We start from the raw sequence: 24,482 nt of genomic DNA, 5'->3' as shown, positions 1-24,482 counted from the left end.
CTTCTGAGGCCCCGCAGCGACAGGGGCTGTGGTGGGCCTAAGGCGTAGGTCAGCCAAGCGGCTCGAGAAATACCGCTTGCCAAAAGATCCCCCTTTATCCTTCAGTTCTGGTCAGAAGGGAGCTGGTCTGGCTTCGCCGACGTGCAAAACCCCCACCCTCTTGGAGGAGCACTCTGAGGGGACTCAGCCCTCTCTTCCCACTGCTGGCTGATGGGAACAGCCTGAGGTGGCTTGTGTTGTGCTGGGCCTGGCACATTGGAGGTCTCATAGGGGCAGCCCGGAGAGGAGGAGGCCCTACCAGCACACTGCTAATTAGTAACTGCAGCTGGCGAAGCGGAGGTGAGATACTTGGCTCTGGGGCATCGAGCCTGGACACTGGAGCACTGGCCCCTTGCACTGGCGACTACCCCCTCACAGCCCCCAGAGCCCCATATAGACAATGGGCTGAGGAGATCCCAAACAACGGAAGCTTGCGTTTGACAAGCAGAAGGAGACACCTCAACATAACGTGCCTACAATGTCTGAGACAGGGGCCCGCATGGACGACGAATCTGACATGCCCACCAACACCACTACAATACTTGCACCACTTTCAGGGCCATCAAAACCAGGTTTCATACCATAGCTAGCCGCTTGGATCAGATGGGGGAGTGTCTTGACCGGCACGATGGGCGAATGGCACATTCAGAGGACCGAATCTCCAAGACGGAGGATGCCACTGCTAAAATGACCAAGAGGTTGGAAGTACTGGCGTTCCGTCTACGCACAGTCGCCATAAAAAATGAGGACCTGGAGGCGCGGGGCAGATGCAATAATCTTCTAAACCTGGGGGCGGCGGAAACGACTAACACAGTGTGCATGGACCTCTTTGTCAAACGTTTGCTCACAGCATTGTTTGATCGTGCTAACTTCACCCCCACATTCGTGGTGGAACGGTGTACAGATCCCTCTTGGCACGACCCGTGCCAGGAACCACCCTCACCCCCTTGACCCCCGCGTCCGATTGTTGCATGCCTTCTAGACTACAGAGGTCGCGATACACCACTCCGCTTGGCCCACGAAAAGACTCCTGCAATACCAAGGAGCCACGATCTCCTTCTACCCGGACTTCATGATGGCGGTATAGGAGGCCAGACGGAAGTTTCAAAACGCCAAGGTCGCCCTTTGGGGTCTGAGTCCCCGATATGGTATGACAGATTCCGTGTCGAAGTATAGAGCAAGACATCCTTAATCTACACCAAGATACAAGCCTGGACACCACATCCTTGCACCCTGCGAATAAACCCCAATCTTTGAAAGTTTTACGTGACATAACCCCTGGTGGATATCGCCCTCTGCCACACTAATCCATACATTCTATTCTGCCCCTCATAATACCTGTGCCCCTCGTAATACTTGGTTCCGCATTGATTTCTGTCTTATGTCACCACAGACATTGCCCTGGCTTTGATCTCTCTCCCACCTCCCTCGGTCTCATTCAGACCACTCTCCAGTCCGACCTGACCTATGCATTTCCTGCCTGGACTATTTTGAGTGCCCATGGCACTTCCCTACAGGATGAGGTGTCCTGCTCGGATATCAGTACCACTATTATAGAATACTTTGCCATTAACACAGCCACAGTTACATCTAAAGCTACACTATGGGAGGCGTTCAAGGCCTACATTAGAGGGATCACTATACCTAAGCACTAGGGTGTTCTGCAAACTATCTGCCAGAATATTAGCCATATTGAAGCTGCACTAGCAGAGGAAGACAGTGGGGCGGCCTTGCGACGCACAGGGGCAGATCGGCTTACCCGAACTAAATTGCTGGACACATTTTGGGACTTGGTGGAACACGAGGCCAACTTCTTGGGTGAATATGCCAGGGCACGTCGGTACGGCAAGGGTGAGAGGCCTAGCCGCACTTTGGCGTGCCTTCTGCACCCCCCTAGGTCAATCTCTTATATTCCTGAAGTGCAAGGGCCCTGTGGCAAGAAGATCTCAATGCCCTCTGAGGTACAGACACTACTATTTAATTATTATAAGCAACTTTACACCGCCCGCATACAGAACCACTCCCCTAAGATGGTGCGGTATCTGGAAGAGGTGGCCATGGTGTGGCTGAGCTCGCCACAACTGCAGCATCTAACCAAACCCTTCACGTTATGCTAGCTATTGATTCATTAAATGGCTCTAAGGCGCCAGGCACAAACAGATTTACGGGTGTCTTTTATAAGGCATACAAGCACATCCTGGCCCCCCACCTTCTGGACATGCACCAGGAGGCCATGGATGAGGGAGTGGTCCCGCCCACGCTCTGGGAGGCCGTCGTCACTTTGCTGTTAAAACCAGACAAAGACCCCACCCTCTGTGCCTCATACCGACCATTGTCACTTCTGAATTTTGATAATAAAACTCTGGCAAAGATGGTGGCTAACCGGCTGTCCCTACTGCTGGACCAGATAATCTCACCAGCTCAATCGTGATTTGTGCCACACAGGTCCAGGTCACTGAACGTGTGCATGGTGTTCGTGTCCCTTCATAGAGTCTCCCCAAAAATACCAGCTACGGTTGCTTTATTAGATGCGGAGAAGGCTTTTGATTCTTTAGAGTGGCCCTTTCTAGAGGCCACCCTCCGTAAGCTCGGTATGCCCCAGGGCTTCGTCTCCTTGATAATGCTACTGTACTCCTCCCCTACTGCCCATATCCGGGTTAATGGCACACTGTCACAGGTTTTTCCCATCACCAGGGGAACCCGGCAGGGGTTCCCTCTGTCGCCCCTCCTTTTCATAACTGCAATGGACCCTCTGGTACATCACCTCCGGAAAAACACATACACAGGGGATTGCAATTCAAGACCTGACCTTTATTGGTCTCCTTATAAGCGGATGACATCCTCTTGTTTCTTCTCCACCCCGTCACCAATTTGAGCCTGGTGATGGCAGGGATATCTCAGTTTAGTGATTTCTCTGGCTTGCGGATTAACTGGCATAAGTCCAAGCTGTTTCCCCTCACAGAGGTGACTACCCCAGTGAAATGGGAGTTCCCTCTCTCCTGGCGTGAGGGCCAGTTTAAGTATCTGGGTATGTATACATCGGAAGAAGGAGCATATACTCAGACTACATTATGGACCAGCAGCGGAAAGACTAAATATGCGGGTAGAACGCTGGATCCACCTCACATTATCAATGGCTAGCCGCACTGCATTAATTAAAATGGTGGTGCTTCCGAGCTTTTTATTTCTCTTTGTTAACATATTGATTCCCCTCACCAATACATTTTTCACCACATTACAGAGTTCTCTGATGTGGTTGATTTGGGCTGGGAAGAGCCCCTGTGTACATTGGGCGGAACTGACACTGAGCGTGGGGCTCTTGGGGTCCCCCCTTTTCAGCTATACTACCTAGCTGCCCAATGCCACTAAGCATACTATTGGTATCACCAGGATGCCCTGCTACCATATACAATACCAGAGAGGGACTCTGTGTTCCCTATCCGATTACAACCGCTGTTACCACTTGGCCATCCATTGGATCCTGCAGACGTTCAGCCATTGGCCATGATGTGCTGGGCATGGTGTTGATTGGCCCGTCTTTTGCCTTGTAACTTGCTATTCTCAGCAGTGCTCCCTCTAGGCAACAATCCATGGCTACCCCTTACGGCAGAGAAGCTGGTGCAACATACACTTTGTTCTCTCCAGCCTTTCACTATAGGCGACCTCTTCCCGCAAGATCATATATTCTCGCAAACGGAGGACAGCCATTTTGAATCCGCCACATAGATGGATCATTTTGTCCTTCGATGTTTGCACAGCACACTGTGGGCGCTTTTGCCTACTTATGCAGTAACGCCCTCTGATTTCTCACCTCTCACACTAATTATAACAGCAGATTCCAGCGCTAGCTTGGTTTCCAAGTTGTACCGTGAATCCCTTGAGCTTCTCCGCGTCAGGACAGGAGGGTGCGGGAGGTGGACTTGAAGCATCAGCTGTCCGATAGGATATGGTATGATTGTTGTTCTCAAACACGCACTGTATCTTTAAATCATAGACACAAAATTGTACATTATAAATTTCTTCGTAGAATTTATTTGACGCCCAGTACCTTAGCAAAAATAGACCCCTTCCGATCCTCTGCAGGCCTGAAGTGTAAGGCAGAAAATGCAGACTTTGCTCATTTAAAATTAACATGTGACGGGGTGGTGGTATATTGGAGGAATGTTTTTTATACTTTGTCGTCTATGGTGGGTACCGCTGTCACTCCTGACCCCCTGATGGTATTGCTGGGATATGTGGAGAATATTACTAAACCTCTACAATGCTTTGCTGCCATAGCTCTTCTCCTGGTAAGACGGGAGATAGCTCTACACTGGGGCTCCGGGACGCTGCCTATGGTGCAAGCGTGGGTCTGGAGCCTCATATACTGTGACACAACTAGCGAGATATATGTCTCTCTGCGGCCACCGGCTTCACGGCCAAATGACATTTGGCAGCCTTTGAGGGACCACTTGTCGACCCTGGATGACTCCAGGATGCTGGGTGATTCTACCCAAGAGCACCCTGCTGCCAATAGTGTGAGGATATCCAGAACAGAGACATTGCTGATGATTGACTCTTTGACCTCTCAGTGAAAATGGTGAATGATATACGTAATCCTCCTATAACTCACATTACTGCCCTTTATGTGTCACGCTTCTTTATGTATGAGCTTCTTATGTGCATAGGTCCCAAAGTGCAATTGTATAGACACATGGTTCTGTCCCTGCTGGGTGCACCGCCTGTTATTCTTTATATTCTTTTGGTCTGAAATTTAATGAAAAAAGATAATTTTTTAAAAAAACTGTTGCCGCTCAATCTCCACGCATGAAGGCGCAGAGTTGACACGGTCAGGTGGAAAACCTTCCCTTGCTGCTGCGACAGAAGATCTTCCCGAAGCGGCATCCTGATCGGAGATCAATGCTCATTTTCAGAAGCTTGGGATACCATACTCTCTGTGCCCAGTCTGAAGCCACCAGGATTACTTGGGCCCGGTCGTTCTTGATCTTCTTGAGAATTCTGGGCAGAAGTGGTATGGGTGGAAAGGCGTACAGGAGGCCTGAACTCCACTCACTCCAAACAGCGTCACCAAGCGAGTGCCGCCTTGGAAACTCCAATGCTCAATACTGCTGACATTGCATGTTCTCTGAGGAAGCAAACAGACCTAACCAAGGCTCTCCCCCATTGCTGAATGAGTCCTTGTACCACCTCTGGGTGGAGACACCACTTGTGATTCGCTAGGCATCGATGGCTGAGTTCGTCTGCCCTGGCATTCAGAGACCCTACGAGGTGTTGAACCACCAGGGTTATGCCCTGCTGTTCCAGCCATGTCCAGAGACACAGGGTCTCTTGACAAGGGGTCCACAGCCCCACACAGCCCTGCTTGTTGCAGTACCACATTGCGATACTGAACACCTGCACCATCTTCCCTTTTATAACAGGAAGAAATGCTTTCAATGTTAGTCGGATCGCCCGGAGCTCCAGTAAGTAGATATGGAGTCCGGATTCTGCCAGAGACCAGAGGCCTCTGATCTCCACCTCTTCCAGCTGGCCGCCCCATTGCAGAAGTGATGCATCTGTCACTACTGTGAAATCTGGTAGCGGAAGGGAGAGGAGTCTGTCTCTGACCCAATCCCAGTTCATCAACCACCACTGCAGATATTTTGCAGTTCTCTCAGAGATCTGAACTGTGTCAGTGAGATTCCCCATATGCTATACCCACTGGAACTTCAGGACCCACTGCAGAGCCCTCATATGCTATCTGGCATATTTCACTAACAGGATGCAAGAGGCTCTGAGGCCCAACAGCCTCAGCGTCTGTTTCACTGAAATCCAGACTAGAGGCCGAAACATCGGAATCATAACCTAAATATCCTCGACTTGCTGCTCGGGAGGATAAGCCCCAAACTGCTCTGGGTCCAGAACAGCTCTGATGAAAGGGAACTTTGGAGAGGGAGTCAGGTGTGACTTTGGCACGTTTATAGTGAACCCCAGTGAATGCAGAAGGCTTGCCATAGTCTGAAGGTGGGTGATGACAGCCTGGGGCGAAGGAGAATTCAAAGCCAGTCATCCAAGAAGGGGAAGACTGAAACCCCTGACCTGCGCAGATGAGCTGCACCCACTGCTATCACTTTGGTGAACACCAGAGGGGCACTGGTGAGACAGAAGGGGAGCAGAGTAAACAAAGTGCTCATGGCCCACCTTGAACCGCTAGTAACGCTTGTGGGCAGGGAGGATAGGGGTATGAAAATATGCATCCTGCAAGTCCAACGGTACCATCCAGTCTCCTTGGTCTAGTGCAGACAAGACCAGAGCCAGAGTGAGCATTTTGAATTTCTCCTTTTGAGGAAGAGACTGATGTCCTGCAAATCTAGAACAGGTCGAATACCACTGTTTTTTTTGGATATCAGATGGTAGCGGGTACAACAACCACTGCCTACTTCAGACATCGGGACCCTTTCTATGGCTCCCTTGGCAAAGAGAGCTCTAACGTCCTCGCAGAGCAAAACTTTGTGATCCTCCATCAGCCGTTCTTTTAACAGAGGCATACATGGAGGGAAAGACTGGAAGGGGAGAGAATAGCTTTTCTGTATGATCTGCAAGACCCATTTGTCTGATGTTATGGACCGCCAGTGAGGGAGATAAAATGTAATCCTTCCTCCAACTGGACACGTATGGTCTTGCAGAATCACACTAGGACTTGGATGCTGTGGAGGAGGGGTGCTCGGTGGTGGACGACTTCTGGCCAGAGCCGCTGAGTCTGACGGTACCACAATCTTGTCCCCACACAGGATGCTGACCCGATGGAGGTCAGTGGCTGGTCTGTGAACGGCGTGGTACCCCGACCCTTCCAAAGATTTGAAAGGGGTGTAAAACACTGTTGGTGAGAGATCTCCGAGAGGCCCAAGGATGTGGCCATATCCAAGGTGTCCTTGAAGCGCTCCAGCGCATAGCCTGCCTTTTCATCAAATTTGCAGGACCCATCAAAGGGCATTGTCCATAAGGTTTGCGTGGACATCCCCAGAAAAGCAAGATGTACGAAGCCAGGTGTGGCGACGAAGGGCCTCCGTCAACGAAATCGCTCTACCCAGTGAGCCAGTCATGTCCAAACCACTCTTGATAGTAAACTTGGCTGCATCTCTCCCATCTTTGAGTGCTTGAGAGGAGCGTGTCCCGCGTGCCCTCTGGGACCTTAGGCAGAACCTGCACTTCCATATCCCATAAAGTATGGGAAAAATGGCCCAATAGGCATGAGGTGTTTACTGACCTCAATGCCAGGCTGGCAAAAGAAAACCTCTTCTTCTCAAGCTGGTCCAGCCTCTTGGATTCCCTATCCAGGGGTGGGGGGGGGGGGGGAATGGAAGGGATGGTGCCATGGGAAGAGGAGGCTTGGACCACCCACTTCTCCGGGGTGGGGTGTTGTGTGGGGAAGCTAAGATCACATGTGTAGGAAAGAAACTTCTTTTTGGCAAGGTTACTCACACGTTTTGCCTGCTGTCAGTGTGTTTTGATTGTGTTCACAGGGATCCTGCTAACCAGACTCCAGTGACTGTGCTCTCTCCCTCTAAATGTGGTTGCTTAGGATTTAGCACACCCCACAATTGGCATAATGGTGCCCCCATATAAGTCCCTTGTATATGGTACTTAGGTACCCATGGCACTGGGGTACCAGGGGTTCCCCATGGGATGCAGCATGTATTGTGCCACCCATGGGAGCCCATGCAAAATGTGTCTGCAGGCTTGCCATTACAGACTGCGTGAAAAGGTGCATGCACCCTTTCACTACAGGTCACTGCACCAGGTCACTGTAAGTCACCCCTATGGCAGGCCCTCCTAGCACAGAGGACAGGGTGCAGGTACCGGTGTGTGAGGGCACCCTTGCAAGAGCAGAGGTGCCCCTACAACCTCCAGCCCCATTTCCCTGTACTTTGTAAGTGCGGAGAAGCCACTTTACCCATGTACTGGACACAGGTCACTACCTAATGGTAACTCCGAACCTAGGCATGTTTGGTATCAAACATGTCAGAATCATACCCCAATATTGTTGACAGTATTGGTTGCATGATGCCATGCTCTCTGGGGACCCCTTAGAGGGTCCCCAGCATTGCTCCTACCAGTCTTCAGGGGTTTTCTGGGCTGCCAGCACAGCTGCCACCTCCCAGACAGGTTTCTGCCCTCCTGCTGCCCGACCAGCTCAAGCAGAAGAAGGCAGAACAAAGGATTTCCTTTGGGAGAGAGAGGCAACACCCAGCAGAACTCATCTGCATCGTTTACATCATCTTCTGGCTAATGGGACTGCAACTGGATCCTACTTGTACTGACAGTCTGCAACTCCAGGGACGACTCCGCTCTGCAACATTGTTTCTCCGGCTCCTTCCAGCAACAGCAACATTTCCCTGGCTGTGCATCCTCTGAGGGCGACGAGTCTTCAGTCTGCACAAGAAGCAATAAGGAATCTCCCTTGGAATGAAGGAATTCACTACCTGCATCCGCAGGCACCAACTGCAATAACGACTGGCTGCGTAGATCTTCTCTCCTCCATAGCTGCATTGATCCTGATTCACAGGTGGGGGTCTGGAGTGGTCCCCTTGGTCCTCTCTTCCACCTGTCCAACTAGGAAGATGGTAAGCCTTTGCCTCTCCTTGCAGGACAGTACCCCTGTGCGCTGCGACTCTTGCAGCTACTAGGGCTTGTTTGTTCCTCCTCCCAAGGATCTTCAGTCTCCGTGTAGCCCCAGCCTCCAGCACTCTTCCCTGCAAAGCACAGTCTCCTGCTTGCTGCTCCAGCAAAGTGTGTCTCCTCTTCAGGTGTGCTGAGTGGGCCTCACTGCGACTTATGTACTTGTTGCCTGCGGGTCGCCTGTGGGGGCTGCCTCCTCTTCTTGTGACTCTGCCAGCTGCTGAAGGTCACCTTGGACTCCCCTCCTTGGGTCCTGTCCCCTGGGCCTTGCTGGTCCTCTTCAGCCTTGCAAAACCTTCTTCTCAGACCTTTGCATTTGCCAAGGCTTGTTGGTGGTTTTCCCACACCACTGACTGACTGCGTCAAGACCGATGACATGGAACATCATTTGCATCACTTCTGGAACTCCTCTTCTGCTCCTCTGCTGCACTGCTAACTTTCTTCATCCACCGTCAATCTAATCCTGCATCCACTGAAGGGTGGGTAGTGGTTCCTGCCACAGCTGGACACTCCAACTCAGACTGGACTTGGTCCCCTTCTTTTGCAGGTCCTCTTTTGTCAGGATCCAACTTTGGTTTCTTCCAGTCCTGTTTGAGTCTTGCACAGTCCTTTTCCAAATTTCTCCTGTGGGTTTGGGGAAAAAAACAGGTACTTACATCTTCTCTCCTGGTCACTGGGGGGAACCCTAGTACTTACCTTTTGGGGTTCCTACTTCCTCCAGCTCTCCTCTACTGATTCCACCTCAATGGGTGGGGGACTACCTTTCACATTCCACTCACTTATTATATGGTTTGGTCTCCTCTAGGGCCTTCACTATTTGCTGTTGTTTTCTCTATTTGCTATTGCTTTCTACGCTAATCACTGACTTCTAATGTATTTGTGTTTACTTACCTCCTAGTAGAGTATTGCATATACAGTTTTTTAATATTTGTGTTACTACAATACAGTAACTTCATTTTTGTAACACTGAGTGGTTCTTTCATGTGTGTAAGTGCTATGTGACTGTAGTGGTATGGCATAAGCTTTGCAGGTATCTTGGATAAGTCTTGGCTGCTCATCCACAGTTACCTCTATAGAGCCCTGACTTCCTAGACACTGTCTACACCTCACTAATAGGGGATACCTGAACCTGGTATAAGGTGAAAACCCCACAGGTGCTCACTGCACACCAGGCCAGCTTCCTACAACTTGGAGCTGGGCACTGACGGCGGCCAGTTGTCCTATTTACAGGTGTCCCTGTGCTGGGTTTGGACCACGTCCCCCAGCAGGACATCCGTGAGGGCTTCAGTACAGGTTAACATTGATTCCAATTTGGAAACCCCGGGCTGATGCACCTCAGTCAGGAGGTTAGTCCTGACCAGCACTGTAGAAAGATCTAGGTCCAGTACCTCAGCTGCCCTACGCACCACCATAGTTAGAGTTCTTTCAAATAACTATAACTCACCTCCTAAGGTAACTATACCTCTTGCCTTTGCCATGTACAGCTAATTACTCCACATATTATATCACTGATGAGATCTTGTATGGCATATTTGATATTATCACTGCAACATTTGCAATAAAATTATTGATAAGAAAACTGTGCATGGCAATGCCGTGAGCTATAATTACCACAGGGGGTGAGTTATAGTTACTTAAAATAAAAAACTATAACTGCTGAATTTCTATGGTTTTGTACAAGTAAATTAAGAACCTAACTATAACTTCCCTGTAACCATCTAAAACTGTTGCCTGCCCTCTTTCGACACTGGTGTCCCACTTCTACAAATTATGCTGTACTTTATTCATGGCTTATTGTCTTAAGCACCCTGAACTGCTTTTTTGTAACATGACTGCACCAATGACACACAATATCACTGCACTTTGGCAATATATAATCTAATTACTAAACTGCAGTTTATAATCCTGTCAAAAGGTGGGCAGGATGCTCATTAGTTGGTGATGCCATACAGTCACATTTACAAGTCCTGTTTACTTTCAATTTTTGATAATCGTGACTGCTACTGCACAACAAATATAAAATGTCCACCTCCCCTAAAATAGGTGTTGGTGGTCCCCAGTGGCAACCACAAGTTAGAATTAAGTGCTGGGTACACCCTAAGAGCTGAAAGGTGGGAGTGGATGGTCAGTTTTAAAAGGTAACATCAGTTTATGAGGTAAGATTACAACCAGTTCAGAACTGTGCCATTCAGTCTCATTTAAACTTTACGAATTTCTAGTAAGGTTGAGAAATTTATCGTGTACAATACTGAGGAAAGGTCTAATAGGATGAGGAGGCAAGAGTCACCTTGATCTACGATGTGAAGAACATCCTCTGCTATTTGTACATTTGCTGTTTCTAATCTGAAGCCAGAATAGTTTGTCAACAAGGTGATTTTAAGTTATGATAAGGTTCAGCTAAGCCTCTATCTCATTTTCTTGGAATTCCCAAAGAAAGAGTAGGTTTGTAACTGGGTGTAAGTTATCCAGATCACTAACACCGGCACCATTTGTATTTATTTGTGTTTGTATTGAAAGGATACACAGAAAAGATTCCGTAGTCTTACCCGACAAATTCTTCATAAGAGAAACATTTCTTTCCCTGCAGTGTTGAAACAAGAGCTGCAATCTTACATATCATAAAGGAACTACTGATGTACATCTCGTCGTTTCCGAGAAGAAACATTAAAAGTACAGACATTTATTTTTAGAACAATGTTGGTGCTGCAAATGGTACATACACAGGGAACATTTTATCTATCACCACATTATGGGGGTCATTCTGACCCTGGCGGTCATTGACCGCCAGGGCCAACGACCACGGAAGCACCGCCAACAGGCTGGCGGTGCTTCCTGGCCAATTCTGACCGCGGCGGTAAAGCCGCGGTCAGATAAGGGAAACCGGCGGTTTTCCCGCCGGTTTTCCCCTGGCCAAAGGAATCCTCCATGGCGGCGCTGCAAGCAGCGCCGCCATGGGGATTCCGACCCCCTTCCCGCCAGTCTGTTCCTGGCGGTTTACACTGCCAGGAAGAGGCTGGCGGGAACGGGTGTAGTGGGGCCCCTGGGGGCCCCTGCACTGCCCATGCCACTGGCATGGGCAGTGCAGGGGCCCCCTAACAGGGCCCCAGCAAGATTTTCAGTGTCTGCTTGGCAGACACTGAAAATCGCGACGGGTGCCACTGCACCTGTCGCACCTCAGCAAATCCGCCGGCTCCATTCGGAGCCGGCTTCATCTTTGCTGGGGCTTTCCCGCTGGGCCGGCGGGCGATCTTTTGCAGATCGCCCGCCGGCCCAGCGGGAAAGTCGGAATGCCCCCCGCGGTCATCTGACCGCGGGGCGGTGTTTGGGTGGTTTCCGCCCGGCGGGCGCCGCCCGCCGGGGTCGGAATACCCCCTATGTCTGACGTCCAGCTTATAGTTGTTGATAAGCATAATTAAACTTTCCAATAATAGTAATTGTGTTTGGCAAAATCAATATTCCTACCACATTATCTATCTCAAATGACAAAAAAATGCACACATTTAGGAGTGCTCACAATACAAATATACTTACTGAACTGACAGATCTGCTCATATTGGTTAGACTGAGGCATGGCTGTTATGGTGAGTACTGGGCAACCATTCCCACCTAGAGTTTCACATAAACCATCATGTCGAAAATAGACCTGCTGAGAGTTAACAGTGGATTCCAATTTTTGCAGATGCATCTTCATTTCAGAAAGAAAGAAGAATTTCCAGTTTGTGTTATTAGTTTATATTTAAAACAAATCAAATTAATGTTCTACCAACTTCAAATATATTACAATTGATAATGTCAAAACAAAATGACAGCAGCAAGTTTGAAAAAGTTACTGACCTTTAACAGTGGTTTTCGAATATGTTCACAGAGCAGATAAATACATGCAATTCTCCACATGAAAGAATCCCTTAAAATAGGATGCTGTTTGAGGTTCTTTCACATTACATTTACTAGCTCACCCATGCTCTTTTTGCCACTAAGAGTATGTGCGCACACTGAGGCGGTCATTCTGACTGCGGCGAGCGGCGGTCGCCGCCCGCCATGCGGTTACTGCCGAATGACCGCACTGCAGTCAAAAGACCGCGGCGGTCATTCCAACTTTCCTGCTGGGCCGGCGGGCGACCGCCAAAAGGCCGTCCGCCGGCCCAGCGGGAAAGCCCCTGCAACGAGGAAGCCGGCTCCGAATGGAGCCGGCGGAGTTGCAGGGGTGCGACGGGTGCAGTGGCACCCGTCGCGATTTTCACTGTCTGCAAAGCAGACAGTGAAAATCTTTGTGGGGCCCTGTTAGGGGGCCCCTGCACTGCCCATGCAGTGGCATGGGCAGTGCAGGGGCCCCCAGGGGCCCCACGACACCCGTTCCCGCCATCCTGGTTCTGGCGGTGGACACCGCCAGAAACAGGCTGGCGGGAAGGGGGTCGGAATCCCCATGGCGGTGCTGCAAGCAGCGCCGCCATGGAGGATTCCCTGGGCCAGGGGAAAACCGTCAGGAAACCGCCGGTTCCCCTTTTCTGACCGCGGCTTTACTGCCGCGGTCAGAATAGCCCAGGAAGTACCGCGAGCCTGTTGGCGGTGCTTCCGCCGCCCTCCGCCATGGCGGTCATGGACCGCCAGGGTCGGAATGACCCCCTGAGTGCCTAAAGCCACTGGGAATGGGAGAGGAAAGTCACAAAGTAGACTTTGGGGTTGTAATTTACGACCACATTTTCCTGTATGTAGCATAAAATTTCCAATTGCAGTTTCAATGACCAAGACACTTCTTACTGTACAGTGTCAAAATGTTTCATTTAAGCCACTTTGGAGAGCTCTACACAGCACACTGCTCATCGTATTACAAAAGTTTCAGATGAGCAAGGGATATAGGTCACATTTTACCAACCATCTCTCGGTGATGAGCGAGGCGTCTAACCACACTGACCCTTCCACTCAAGCTTTTTTTTTACCCATAAATAGCATGAGGCAAAATGGTTGTCCGCAGAACAAGGTAAGATCATGAACTCTACACGGATCCTTCAAACATTATAGATGTAGTCATATTGTCTAAAACCTAACAAAAACTCAACTTGAAATAAATAATCAATTAGAGATGCGAAATGGTATTATTTTATTCAGAAAATATTTTGTTCTGCTAGCTTTCATTCACATTAATACATGAGTTCGAAACTGCGATGTTTCGTTATATTACTGCACAGAATTCTGCTGATGTGAGTATCCTCCATACAATATTTTTGTTCAAAAGATTTTATTATTCTACATGCATTATTTCAAGACATACTGCTAAAAACGGCATCAGTGTGCTATCAGGTGTACACAGTCCAGACCTTTTGCAAAACAATTCAGAGGCTTTTAGAAGATGTAGATCGTTAGGTGAGATTGCCAGTATTGCTAACTGAGCACATAGCCATTATGAAAATGGTGGTATTGCCCGGATTCTTATTCCTGTTCACAGACATCCCAATAATACTACCTTGAGCAGTGTTTGATAACTTACCTACCCTTATGATTAGGTCGGTCTGGGCAGGGAAGCAACCCCAGGTGAGCTGGGATGCCCTGACCTTACCATATGACTTGGGCGGTCTCAATGCCCCTGACCTGGAGGCCTATTGCAGGGCTGCACAGTACATGTTTGAGCACTAATGGATACATGGCAGTAGGAAAGTGCTCTTTTTGACATGGTCACTCCCACTATTCGCTCAATGGTACTGAGGTTTTTCAACTGAAGTACCCTTGGTCTATGCTAAACAGGTTTTCAGTGCCAGTACTCTTACCCTAGAAACAGGTAAACATTTGTAAAATTGGCACACTCCTCTACATGTTCCTAGTAAGTGGTACCTAGGGCATGGGCACCACGTATTGTGCCACCCTCAGGGACCCCGTGAAAAACAATTCACACACACCCGCCATTGCAGTCTGCATGTCGTGGTGCAAGCCAGGCAAAAACACCACATGGCACACCCATCGTGTGCCATGTCCCCAGTACTACATCTAAATATATGTAAGTCACCCCTACAGCAGGCCTTGGAGCCCTTAGGCAGAGTGCATTATATTTGATGTGTGGACCTATCTACACAAGCAGATATGAGCCTGTGACGCCCAGTGTAGGAAGCTGGCCTGGTGTGTGGTGGGTACCTATGGTACTTAAACCTTATATCGGGTCAAGGAATCCCATATTAGTGTAGTGTAGGCAGTGTCTAGAGGCCAAGCTCTCTAAAGGTGGCTGTGGATGAGCAGCCAAGGTTTATCTAGGAGACATGCAAAGCTCATGCAGTACCACTGTAGTCACACAGCACTTCAACACATGAAAGAAAACACTCAGTGTTACAAAAATAAAGGTACTTTATTTTAGTGACACTGTTAACAAAAATACTTGATAGGCAATTACCCCAACAGGAGGTAAGTAACACACTAAGGCCCTCATTATCACATTGTTGGTAAATACCGCTTACCGCCACGGTGACAGCTGCCAATATACCGCCACAGTGGGGAATATCCGTTTGCCATATGACACACACACACCAATCCGACAGAATACAGCCACACGCACAAATCCGCCGGCCCAAAGATCAGTCGAAAAGTGGTGGTCCCAACACCCATACCATTACGCCAACAAAACAAAGCCCATCACAGTATGATCCACGAATCACCCCGGCGGACATTCAACGGCGGTAAACCATTGGTGGTACATACCGCCGCGCTCAGAATGGGCACCCACATATAAAACACTACATTGGCCAATACAAAAAACACACACCTGACATTCATATACACCACACCCCCACCACCATAAAACACACACCCACATTACCCACAACCCTTTAAGAATACAAATCATTGCCACCAGACTGACACCAAGACCACTGCGACAACTAGACATACACCACTTACACCCATACATCCCTCACGCACCCCACATCACACACCCCACCACATTACTTAATACACTCTCACCAACACACACCACACAACACCCATGCCCCCACAAAGGAACCCCCGTTTCACTGACAAGGAGTTAAGGGTGATGGTGGAGGAAATGGTCAGGGTAGAGCCACAGCTGTTTGGAGCACAGGTACAGCAGATATCCATTGCAAGGAAGATGGAGCTATGGCGGAGAATTGTGGACAGGGTGAACGCCGTGGGACAACATCCAAGAACAAGGGAGGATATCAGGAAGAGGTGGAACGACCTACGGGGGAAGGTACGTTCCATAGCAGCAAGGCACCAGCTCGCCATACAGAGGACTGGCGGTGGACCCCCACCTCCTCCCCCACAGCTCACAGCATGGGAGGAGCAAGTCTTGGCATTACTGCATCCTGAGGGATCACTGGAGTAGCCGGAGGACTGGACACTGGTAAGTCAACATTTACCACTTATCACCTCCCGTACCTGCATGCCACCTCACACCCTCAACCTCACTCCCATCACTCCAGTCCATCCCACATACTGCACCAACACAGATGACCAACCCCAATGAAGTATAATACATCAATTACATACCCATAGGTACCCCAGTCAATGTCAGAGAAGAGGAGGTGCCACGACTATCCAGTACCCCAACAGAAGATGACCCCAGTGATGACAGTAACTCTGGACTTCAGGATCTGGATGACCTACCTGGCCCATCAGTGACCACTGGACAGCTGGTCACCCAATCCCACTCACAATCCACCACAGAGCCTCCCCCTTCAGTATCCAACACCACAGCACCCACCCAGCGTACCCACAACTCTGTCCCCAGGACACGTCAATCAGCAGTGTGCCCACCTGTACAGGGACCCCAGGCCACACCTCATACCCAAGACAATCAGGGACCTGGGGTCAGTGGCAGTGGGCACACGGTTCAGGGGACAGAGGCACAGGCCATAAGGGACACTGGGAGGACTGCTGTGTGCCAGGAGTAGGACTGGACCAGGGAGCCGACTCTCCAGGAGGCACTCTCTGAGATCCTGGGAGCCTACCAACATTCCCAGGACACGATGGGCCAGATCCTTGAAAACATGCAGGAGAACAGGCGGCTGCAGGGGGGACAGTATCAGGGGATCAGGGAGGACTTGCAGGCCATTAACACCACCCTGATCTCCATAGCAGAGGTGCTGGCAGACATGGCCAACATCATGAGGGAGGGAACAGCACACCAGCAGGCCCCTACCACTAGCTAGTCCATTGACCAGCCCTCCACTTTCTCAGCAGCTAGTGGGCAGGAGGCCCTGCCAAAGGACCCACAGGCCATCAGCACCCCTCCCCCTGCAGAAGGTGAACCACCCCGCAAACGTTCCCTGCGACCCAGACAGAAGCCAGAGACACTTGCCAAGACTCCTGGCAGGAAATGAGATTCTCCTGATTGTCCCCCTTGTGTCCCACTCCGTCACCCTGTCCACTTTGAACTGCTGTTGGGCACTGCAACAGTATTACAAACAGACTGGAACAATACCCTGGGCTTTCCTCCATCATCACCCCATTCCATTGCACTTTCCCCTCAAATTCTTAGCACTACAAAAACACCCTTGAACACAACTTGACTACTAGTATTTTATGTACTGAAAATGTGTATTTATGGAAACAGTCACATCCATTGCAAATGAACTGTGTGCACTGTGAGAGCACAGAAATAATGTCCTAAAGCTGTCTGTCATCAGCACATCAGTGCGCAGTTGTTATATCACCAACATCTGTAAAATGACAAACCATAGGTGACAGTAAGTTGAGATAAAAAGGAAGTTAATGCCATCATGCTACAGCCACACAGAATACACCAATAGTCATAGAAATGTGCAGTTGCACTGTCTCACCTGTGTGTCATTGGAAGCACTGACGGATAACTGATGTTCTGTTGTCCTCATCCTCATCCTCATCCTCATCCTATTCATCCTCACTGTCATCAGGGTCTACTGCTGCCACAGGGGCATCTCCAGTCTCCTCCTCCTGCAGAAAAGGTACATGGCGTCTGAGGGCCAGGCTGCGCAACATGCAGCATGCCACTACTTCAGACCTCCTCGGGTGAGAAGCACAGGGATCCACCTGTCAGATGGAGGTACCTGAACCTGGCCCTCAGGAGCCCCAAGGTCCTCTCGATGATCCGTCTGGTTTGCCCACGTGCCTCATTATAACGTTCTTCAGTCCCTGTCATGGCATTCCTCACAGGGGTTAGCAGCCACGATAGGTATGAGTAGCCAGAGTCACCTGCAAGTATTGAGGGAGCACATTTAGCCTCACACAATCCTATGGGGTTAACACCAGATGGCATACACTAACATACAGTGGGTGGGGACCAAGGCTCACCTATTAGCCACACCCTGTGCCACTGTAGTTGGACCATCACATTTGGGATGCTGCTATTCCTCAGAACAAAGGCATCATGCACTGACCTAGGATACTTAGCATTGACGTGGGAAATTTACTGGTCCGCCAGGCACACCATCTGCACATTCAGTTAGTGGAAACACGATTCCTGAACACCTGTTCAGTCTGGCGAGGGGGGGGGACAAACGCAATATGTATACCGTCAATCGCCCCAATAATATTGGGGATATGTCCCATTCCACAGAATCCGGCCTTCACAGTGCCCAATTCTTCCACCTGGGGGAAAGAAATGTAGCTGCACATGTGTTTTACGAGGGCAGCCAACACTCTTGCTAGCACTAATGAGAACACCGACTGTGACATTCCTGCTGCCAAGCCCACCCTCACTTGGAAGGAACCAGTTGACAAGAAATGGAGCACTGATAGCACTTGAACAAGAGGGGGGATCCCAGTTGAATGACGGATAGATGAGATCAGGTCTGGCTCCAAGTGGGCACACAGCTCTGTGATTGTGGCCCTGTCCAGTCTATAGGTGAGGATAATGTGCCTGTCCTCCAGTGTAGCTAAGTCCACCAGGGGTCTGTACACAGGGCTATGTCTCCACCTTCTATTCATCCGCAGCGGTAGGTATCTAAGGGACACAAGAGTGAGTAGCCTGTCACAATTTGAACAATGGAACCACAACTGCAGTCTACATGGTGCACTTATGTAATGGGACAGTGTTAATGGCGAGGTACGTGGCAATCTAATCTGTGACGCAGTTAATGTCGAGATGACTGTTCCCCCCCCCTCTGAAATGGCGACTGCCTGTCCTGTATGTAGGGATAGGTGGAAGTGAGGTAATTCCGCCGACGTTGGGTGTTGTGGCGGAAGGCGGTCTTGCACCGCCGTGCAATTCCTCATTGGATAATATGGGGCTCTATGGAGTACAGTGGCCAATGGGGATCTGCGCCAGCGGTGACAGTGTACACCACCGTGGACGTGACCACCATTTTCTATCTGATTCCTCACTTGTTTCCTGGCCTTCAACAGGAGAACACCTACACTGCGTGTGCTGCTGTGACCTGTGTCTGGAACCTACCATGGCCCCCGTGACCAGGGAAAGGGTCCCTGCCTTCAGTTCAGAGGAGTTGGAGCAACTGGTGGATGGGGTCCTACCCCAGTACGGACTGCTGAATGGGCCTTCAGACCAACAGGTGAGTAACCTTTGGGCACGATGCATGTGGGAAGGATGCATGGAGATGTGTGTGCAAGCATCGTGTCGGGGGATGGGGGAATGTCTCGGGCAGTGTACATGGTGTGCACTGGGCGATGTGTCTGCCATTGGTGATGGAAACGGGTATGGTGGTCTGGACTGTTTCTTTGATGGTGTGTTCCTGTCTGTATTGCCTCTGCAGGTCAGCGCCCATCAAAAGAAGGGCATATGGCGTGCCATCGCCAACGCTGTGCGAACCCTGGGGTTCTATGGCAGGTGGAGCACCCACTGTCAGAAACGGTGGGAGGACCTGAGACGCTGGGCACAGAAGATCGCTGAGGCCCAGCTGGGGATGGCCTCCCAATGAGGAAGGGGTGCCCGTCGGACCCTGACCCCCCTGATGGCCCGCATACTGGCAGTGGCCTACCTTGAGCTGGATGGGTGCTTGAGGGAATCACAGCAGCCACACGGGGTTAGTACAGTTGGTATCATCACATATTTTGGCAGGTGGGGTGGGATCTGGGTGGTGGATGTGTGTTAGAGGGTGCTCCTAAGGCCAGACCAGACATTGAAGTGTGGGTCATCCCTAGGGTAATGGGTGTATAGCAAATACAGGTAACCTAACTTGTTAGCAGTCTATTTCAGGCAGGGCATCATGGGTCCCAGGAGTGCTGAAGTTAGCGGTGTGTGGCCCTCATCTTGCCTTAGCATCTACCCATATCACTGGTAGTGCAATTGCATAGTGCTTTAGCCTGTTCCCTGTGTGTGACGGTGCTGTGTATGCCAACCCAGTGTTTCCTTTACCTCTCTCCCCCCCTTTTTTGTTCTGTCATCCTGTCCTTGTGTGCATTACCATCATCTGGCAGAGAAGCAGGGGCACCGGCGACAGAGGGAGCTGCATCCCACAAGGCACAGGAGGCAGAGTCCACCGACGCCGAGGGAACCAGTAGAACGGAGGGCGAGAGGAGCACCATGGGGAGACAGGAGGCAACAACACAGACTCAGATACCTCCTCCGATGGAAGCTTCCTGGTGGTGGCAGGCACCTCTGTGACCAACCCCAGCTGCAGGTACAGCCGCCACCCCGGTACCAACACTGCCGTCCCAGTAGTTCCTCAGCGAGTTGCCTGTGCCTGCTCACCGAGGAGGGTGGGCATCTCCTTCGTCCCAAGCACCTCAGGCCCTGCCCCAGTGAGCCCTGCTGCCCTGAGTCAGAAGGCTATTGACCTCCTGAGATCCATCTCTGTAGGGCAATCAACCACTGTGAATACCATCCAGTGGCTGGTATCCCAGATGCACCAATGCAATGCATTCCTGGAGGGCATTCACATTGGATTGGCCGCCCAAAAGAGATCGATTCAGGCTCTGGCCTCCTCTCTGATGGCAGCCATCGTCCCTGTTTCTACCGTCCCCCCTCCAACTACTACTTCCCAGTCCCATTTTCCTCAACCCCAACACATCCCAGGCACACATACAGACGAGCATGCACACAACACCCAAGAGCGGCACAGGCAAACACAAGCACCACACTTCATCCCACAAGCACTAACACAAACACCATACAGTTGCAGACATGACAACATCACTGCCTCAACTGTCTCCCCCTCCTCCTCCTTCGCCTCCCTCCCAGTAACATCCACACTCACACCTGCATGCACTACATCAACATCCACCACCAGCATCACCACAACAAGCAGCACACACACCTCACTAGCAGACACCTCCACAACATCCATGCACGCGTCCCCTCTGTCCTCTCCCACCATGTCTGTTCCCCCCCCCCTAAAGGACACAAACGCAAGCACTCTCACACCCAACAGCCAACCACCTCACATCAGCATACAGCCCATGCACCTGCACCCAAATCCAGCAGACTTGCGCATCCTACAACCACTCCCTCTACCTCCACTACCATCACTCCTCCCTCCTCCCGTCCCTAAAAAGCTTTTCCTTGCCCAACTTGACCTCTTCCCTCATCCTACCCCCTGTCTTGCCCGTATGTGCAGGATACCAAAGACCCATCCCAGCTCCTCAGTCAAGGAGTCCACGGGGACAGTGGTGGCACCACCTACTCGTGGTGGTAATGTTGCAATTTAGCAGTGATTAGATTAAGCATTAGCAGAAGACATCTTGTATTTAGTAACTATTGTGAACACTTTGCGGAATCCATTTTGTATTCATGGCAGCCATTTTCTCTGCTACATGCTGCCATGTGCTCACCATGTGCTCTGTCCTACCTTTCTGTTACCTGCTTTTGAAATCTGCCTAGTGACAAGTTATATTTAGCATCTCTTACTTTCGCACATGCTCAGTAAGGTCTGCAGCTGTTAGTCCTTGGAAACTGTTAGCTCCTCCTACCTGTCGACTGTGCATTTTCCACATGACCTTACATGTATACAAGTCTTGTTTCTATAATTGTACCATCTCCTTTTAGCCCCTGTGTGGGTATAAAAGGACCATGCTCTCTCAGTTCAGTGTGCTACTTCAGACATTACCCTAGGGTGCTGTTTGAACTGTAGTACCACCTCATGAGGTTAATAAACTTTTGTCTTTTATTCCAGTTTCTGTGCCAACTTCTTCCTACATGGTCTAAGGACTTTGTGCAGAGAAAGGTGAACCCCTTGCACTAGTAGGCCTTGCTGAGGCTTACTTCAACAAATTGGCGCCCGAACAGGGACTCATCGGCGACTCGGATGCCCAACGGATTGGTCGCGACGAAGGATTGGAATCTCGCTGCGGACGATCAATGCCTGAGGAGACCCGAGTCTTGGCAACCACGGCGTTTTTCCCTTCTTTCTGATTTGACCATCCAGGTGGTGGCGCCGGTCCTCGACTGAGATCCTTTTTGTTCATTTGTCATGCAGTGACCATTTGGTCGATTTTAGAACTTGGCAGTTGGAACCTGGACACCCTGTGATTGGTAAGAGCCGTTTTACGGCACTTGCTGTGGGTTTTGATGCCTGTGTTTGGTAATGTAGTTTAGCACTACTTACTGTGGCTCTCGTGATTTGGGTGACTAGTCAATTTGTATTCTTTGGATTTGATATATAAATTGCAATTTATATAGGCAGGTAATGAGGAGAATTTTCTCCAATTTAATTTTTATTTGAACGGCACCTTAAGTGCTACTTTGATTATAATATTGCATATTCTGCACTATTTTTGGCATGCCTGTTTTTAGCGCACTTCGTAGGATGTGTTGCTTTTGTAATGGTACCAATTTGAGACTGGAAGAATCGCAACCGGCACCCCCAGAGGGGACGCCAAATAGAGATATGTATGTTAAACATGGTCTTTCTTCTATAATGTACAGCACATTATGGAATAAATACACCCGCGCGGATCCTGAGTTACGTTGGCCTATGCATGGGTCATTTGATTTGCGAAAGATTGAGTATGTGGAACAATGTATGTGTAAGTGAAAGTCTAGGCAAGATATGTTTGACTGTGTACGAATGTGGGAGAAAGAAGCGCGTGGACGAGTGAAGCGTGAGCAAGCCTTGCTTGAGAAAGAGCAGCGGAAGAATGTATATGTGAAAGCATTGGAAATGAGAAAGAAAGAAATAAATGACTTAAAGGAGCTAGAAGAGAAAGAACGTAAGCTACAGGTAACTGGCCAATACACTGTTAAGCAACCTCTCTATCCTATCCTTAATAAACCACATGATGATTTATTCTTACTAGATCGCCCTCCACCTCCGTATGTCGTCCCTTCTGCCCCTCATGAGTTACCTAAAGTCTCCAGTTCGGAGCAACAGAAGATGCGGGACAGTCGCTCTATGCTGCCTGCTGACCGTGCGTCTGAGCTTAGATCTATTGCTCGTAAAACAATTCGTAGCGTTGTTTCTGCTTCTGAACTTTTAGACAACATGAAAGGGTGGACGGAAAAGGAGCAGCTATATTTTACTGAGGCATTTGGCTCAGAAGTTATTGAACTATATCGGAAATATTCTGATGAGTTAGAGCCGGATGATGTAGCAGCTGATCATAAGCAAATGCGTGATGGTCTTTTTGTTTTCTCCCAGGTGGCTGATGCAATCAGGCGTTTAATGAAATTACGTATTGTGGCAGTCCGTTTGCAAGAAGAGAAAAGGGCTGCGGACGCAGTTGCACGAGCATCTCAGACCGAAGGGGCGCAAGCTTCCATCTTTGAAACAGATAAGACTATGATAGTTCACGCGAAACCAATGCGGGAGGCCGCGCCTTTGTATGTTCCTCCTAAAGGATTGGGTACAAATGATGATAAAACTTCTGTTGATGCTAAGGGTTATTTTATTTATAATTGGGTGTATACTCCTTGGAATAGGGCAGATGTAATGGCACTTAAAACAGCATTACCTGACCCGCGGAAAAATCCAGCCGCCTTTTATGGGGAAGTTGAGGGAGCAATTAGTTCTTGTACTATGACTTTGGCTGACATTGATTTATTTTTCGGATTGATATTACCGCCAGATATGTGGAGAACTGTTCGTAAAATTGATGATCGTAAAGTTTTTGGGGCATCATGGAAAGAAATAGAACAGATGGACGGGGATAGGGAACCTGCGAAAAAGCCATATCAGTTGATTCTAGATCTTCCTGCAGCCATATTAGTTAAGTTGAAAATGATTATTCCCCCTAAAAAGATAGATTGGACTGTTTTAGCGTCTTGTAAACAAAAGGCAGATGAATCAGTCTCTGATTTCTTTACACGCTTTGAAGAAGCATTTCATGATTTTTGTGGTCAGTCATTGTCAGATGATACGGGCAGACATTTGTTCGTCGATAAATATGTTGCAAATCTGTTACCAGGAATAGCTAGTCGTCTAAAAGCTAGTGAAAGTTCATGGACTACCTCTACTCCGGTTTCTCTTTTGACTATGGCTCAGTATTAGGAACGACAGGAATTAGAAGCAAAAGGTAGCGAGGAGAAAAAGATTAAAGAATTAAAGACAAAGGTTATGTTGGCTCAAGCTTATGGTCCGCCTTTTAGAGGTAGTGAGAGAGGTGGACGTGGATCTTATGGTTCTTCTTACACTCGTTCGAATTTGTCTGATGATCAGTGTGCGTATTGTAAGAAATTTGGGCACTGGGCTGCCGATTGTCCAGCACTACGTGTTCAGCAGTGTTCACGTGGTCAGGGACAAATGAGAAATCGCTCAGGATATTCAGGACCTAGAAGAAGCACAAATGATCATGCTAGGGTTGATGCTAATACACGAGGGCAGGATGGGTTTAACACTTTTGATAGACGGAACCAATACCAGATGTTTGACCATGTGCAGCCTGATTTCCAAGATTCTGCTTATGCATAGGATTGC

At 49.5% G+C, this 24,482-nt stretch overlaps 1 protein-coding gene across 7 annotated transcripts in view; it reads right to left on the bottom strand.

The window, feature by feature from the left end:
* The window catches only part of AGTPBP1 (ATP/GTP binding carboxypeptidase 1), an 863,873-nt gene that overhangs the window by 174,483 nt on the left and 664,908 nt on the right, over positions 1-24,482 (bottom strand). For all 7 annotated transcript variants that reach the window (XM_069229549.1, XM_069229567.1, XM_069229576.1 and 4 more), the window contains one exon: positions 12,229-12,382. In XM_069229549.1, coding sequence (XP_069085650.1) covers positions 12,229-12,382 — 154 coding nt within the window. The remainder of the gene's footprint in view (positions 1-12,228; positions 12,383-24,482) is intronic.

Source organism: Pleurodeles waltl, chromosome 1_1 (genome assembly GCF_031143425.1).
Source record: "Pleurodeles waltl isolate 20211129_DDA chromosome 1_1, aPleWal1.hap1.20221129, whole genome shotgun sequence".
Taxonomy (NCBI): domain Eukaryota; kingdom Metazoa; phylum Chordata; class Amphibia; order Caudata; family Salamandridae; genus Pleurodeles; species Pleurodeles waltl.
This window is presented reverse-complemented; position numbering and strand designations above follow the sequence as displayed.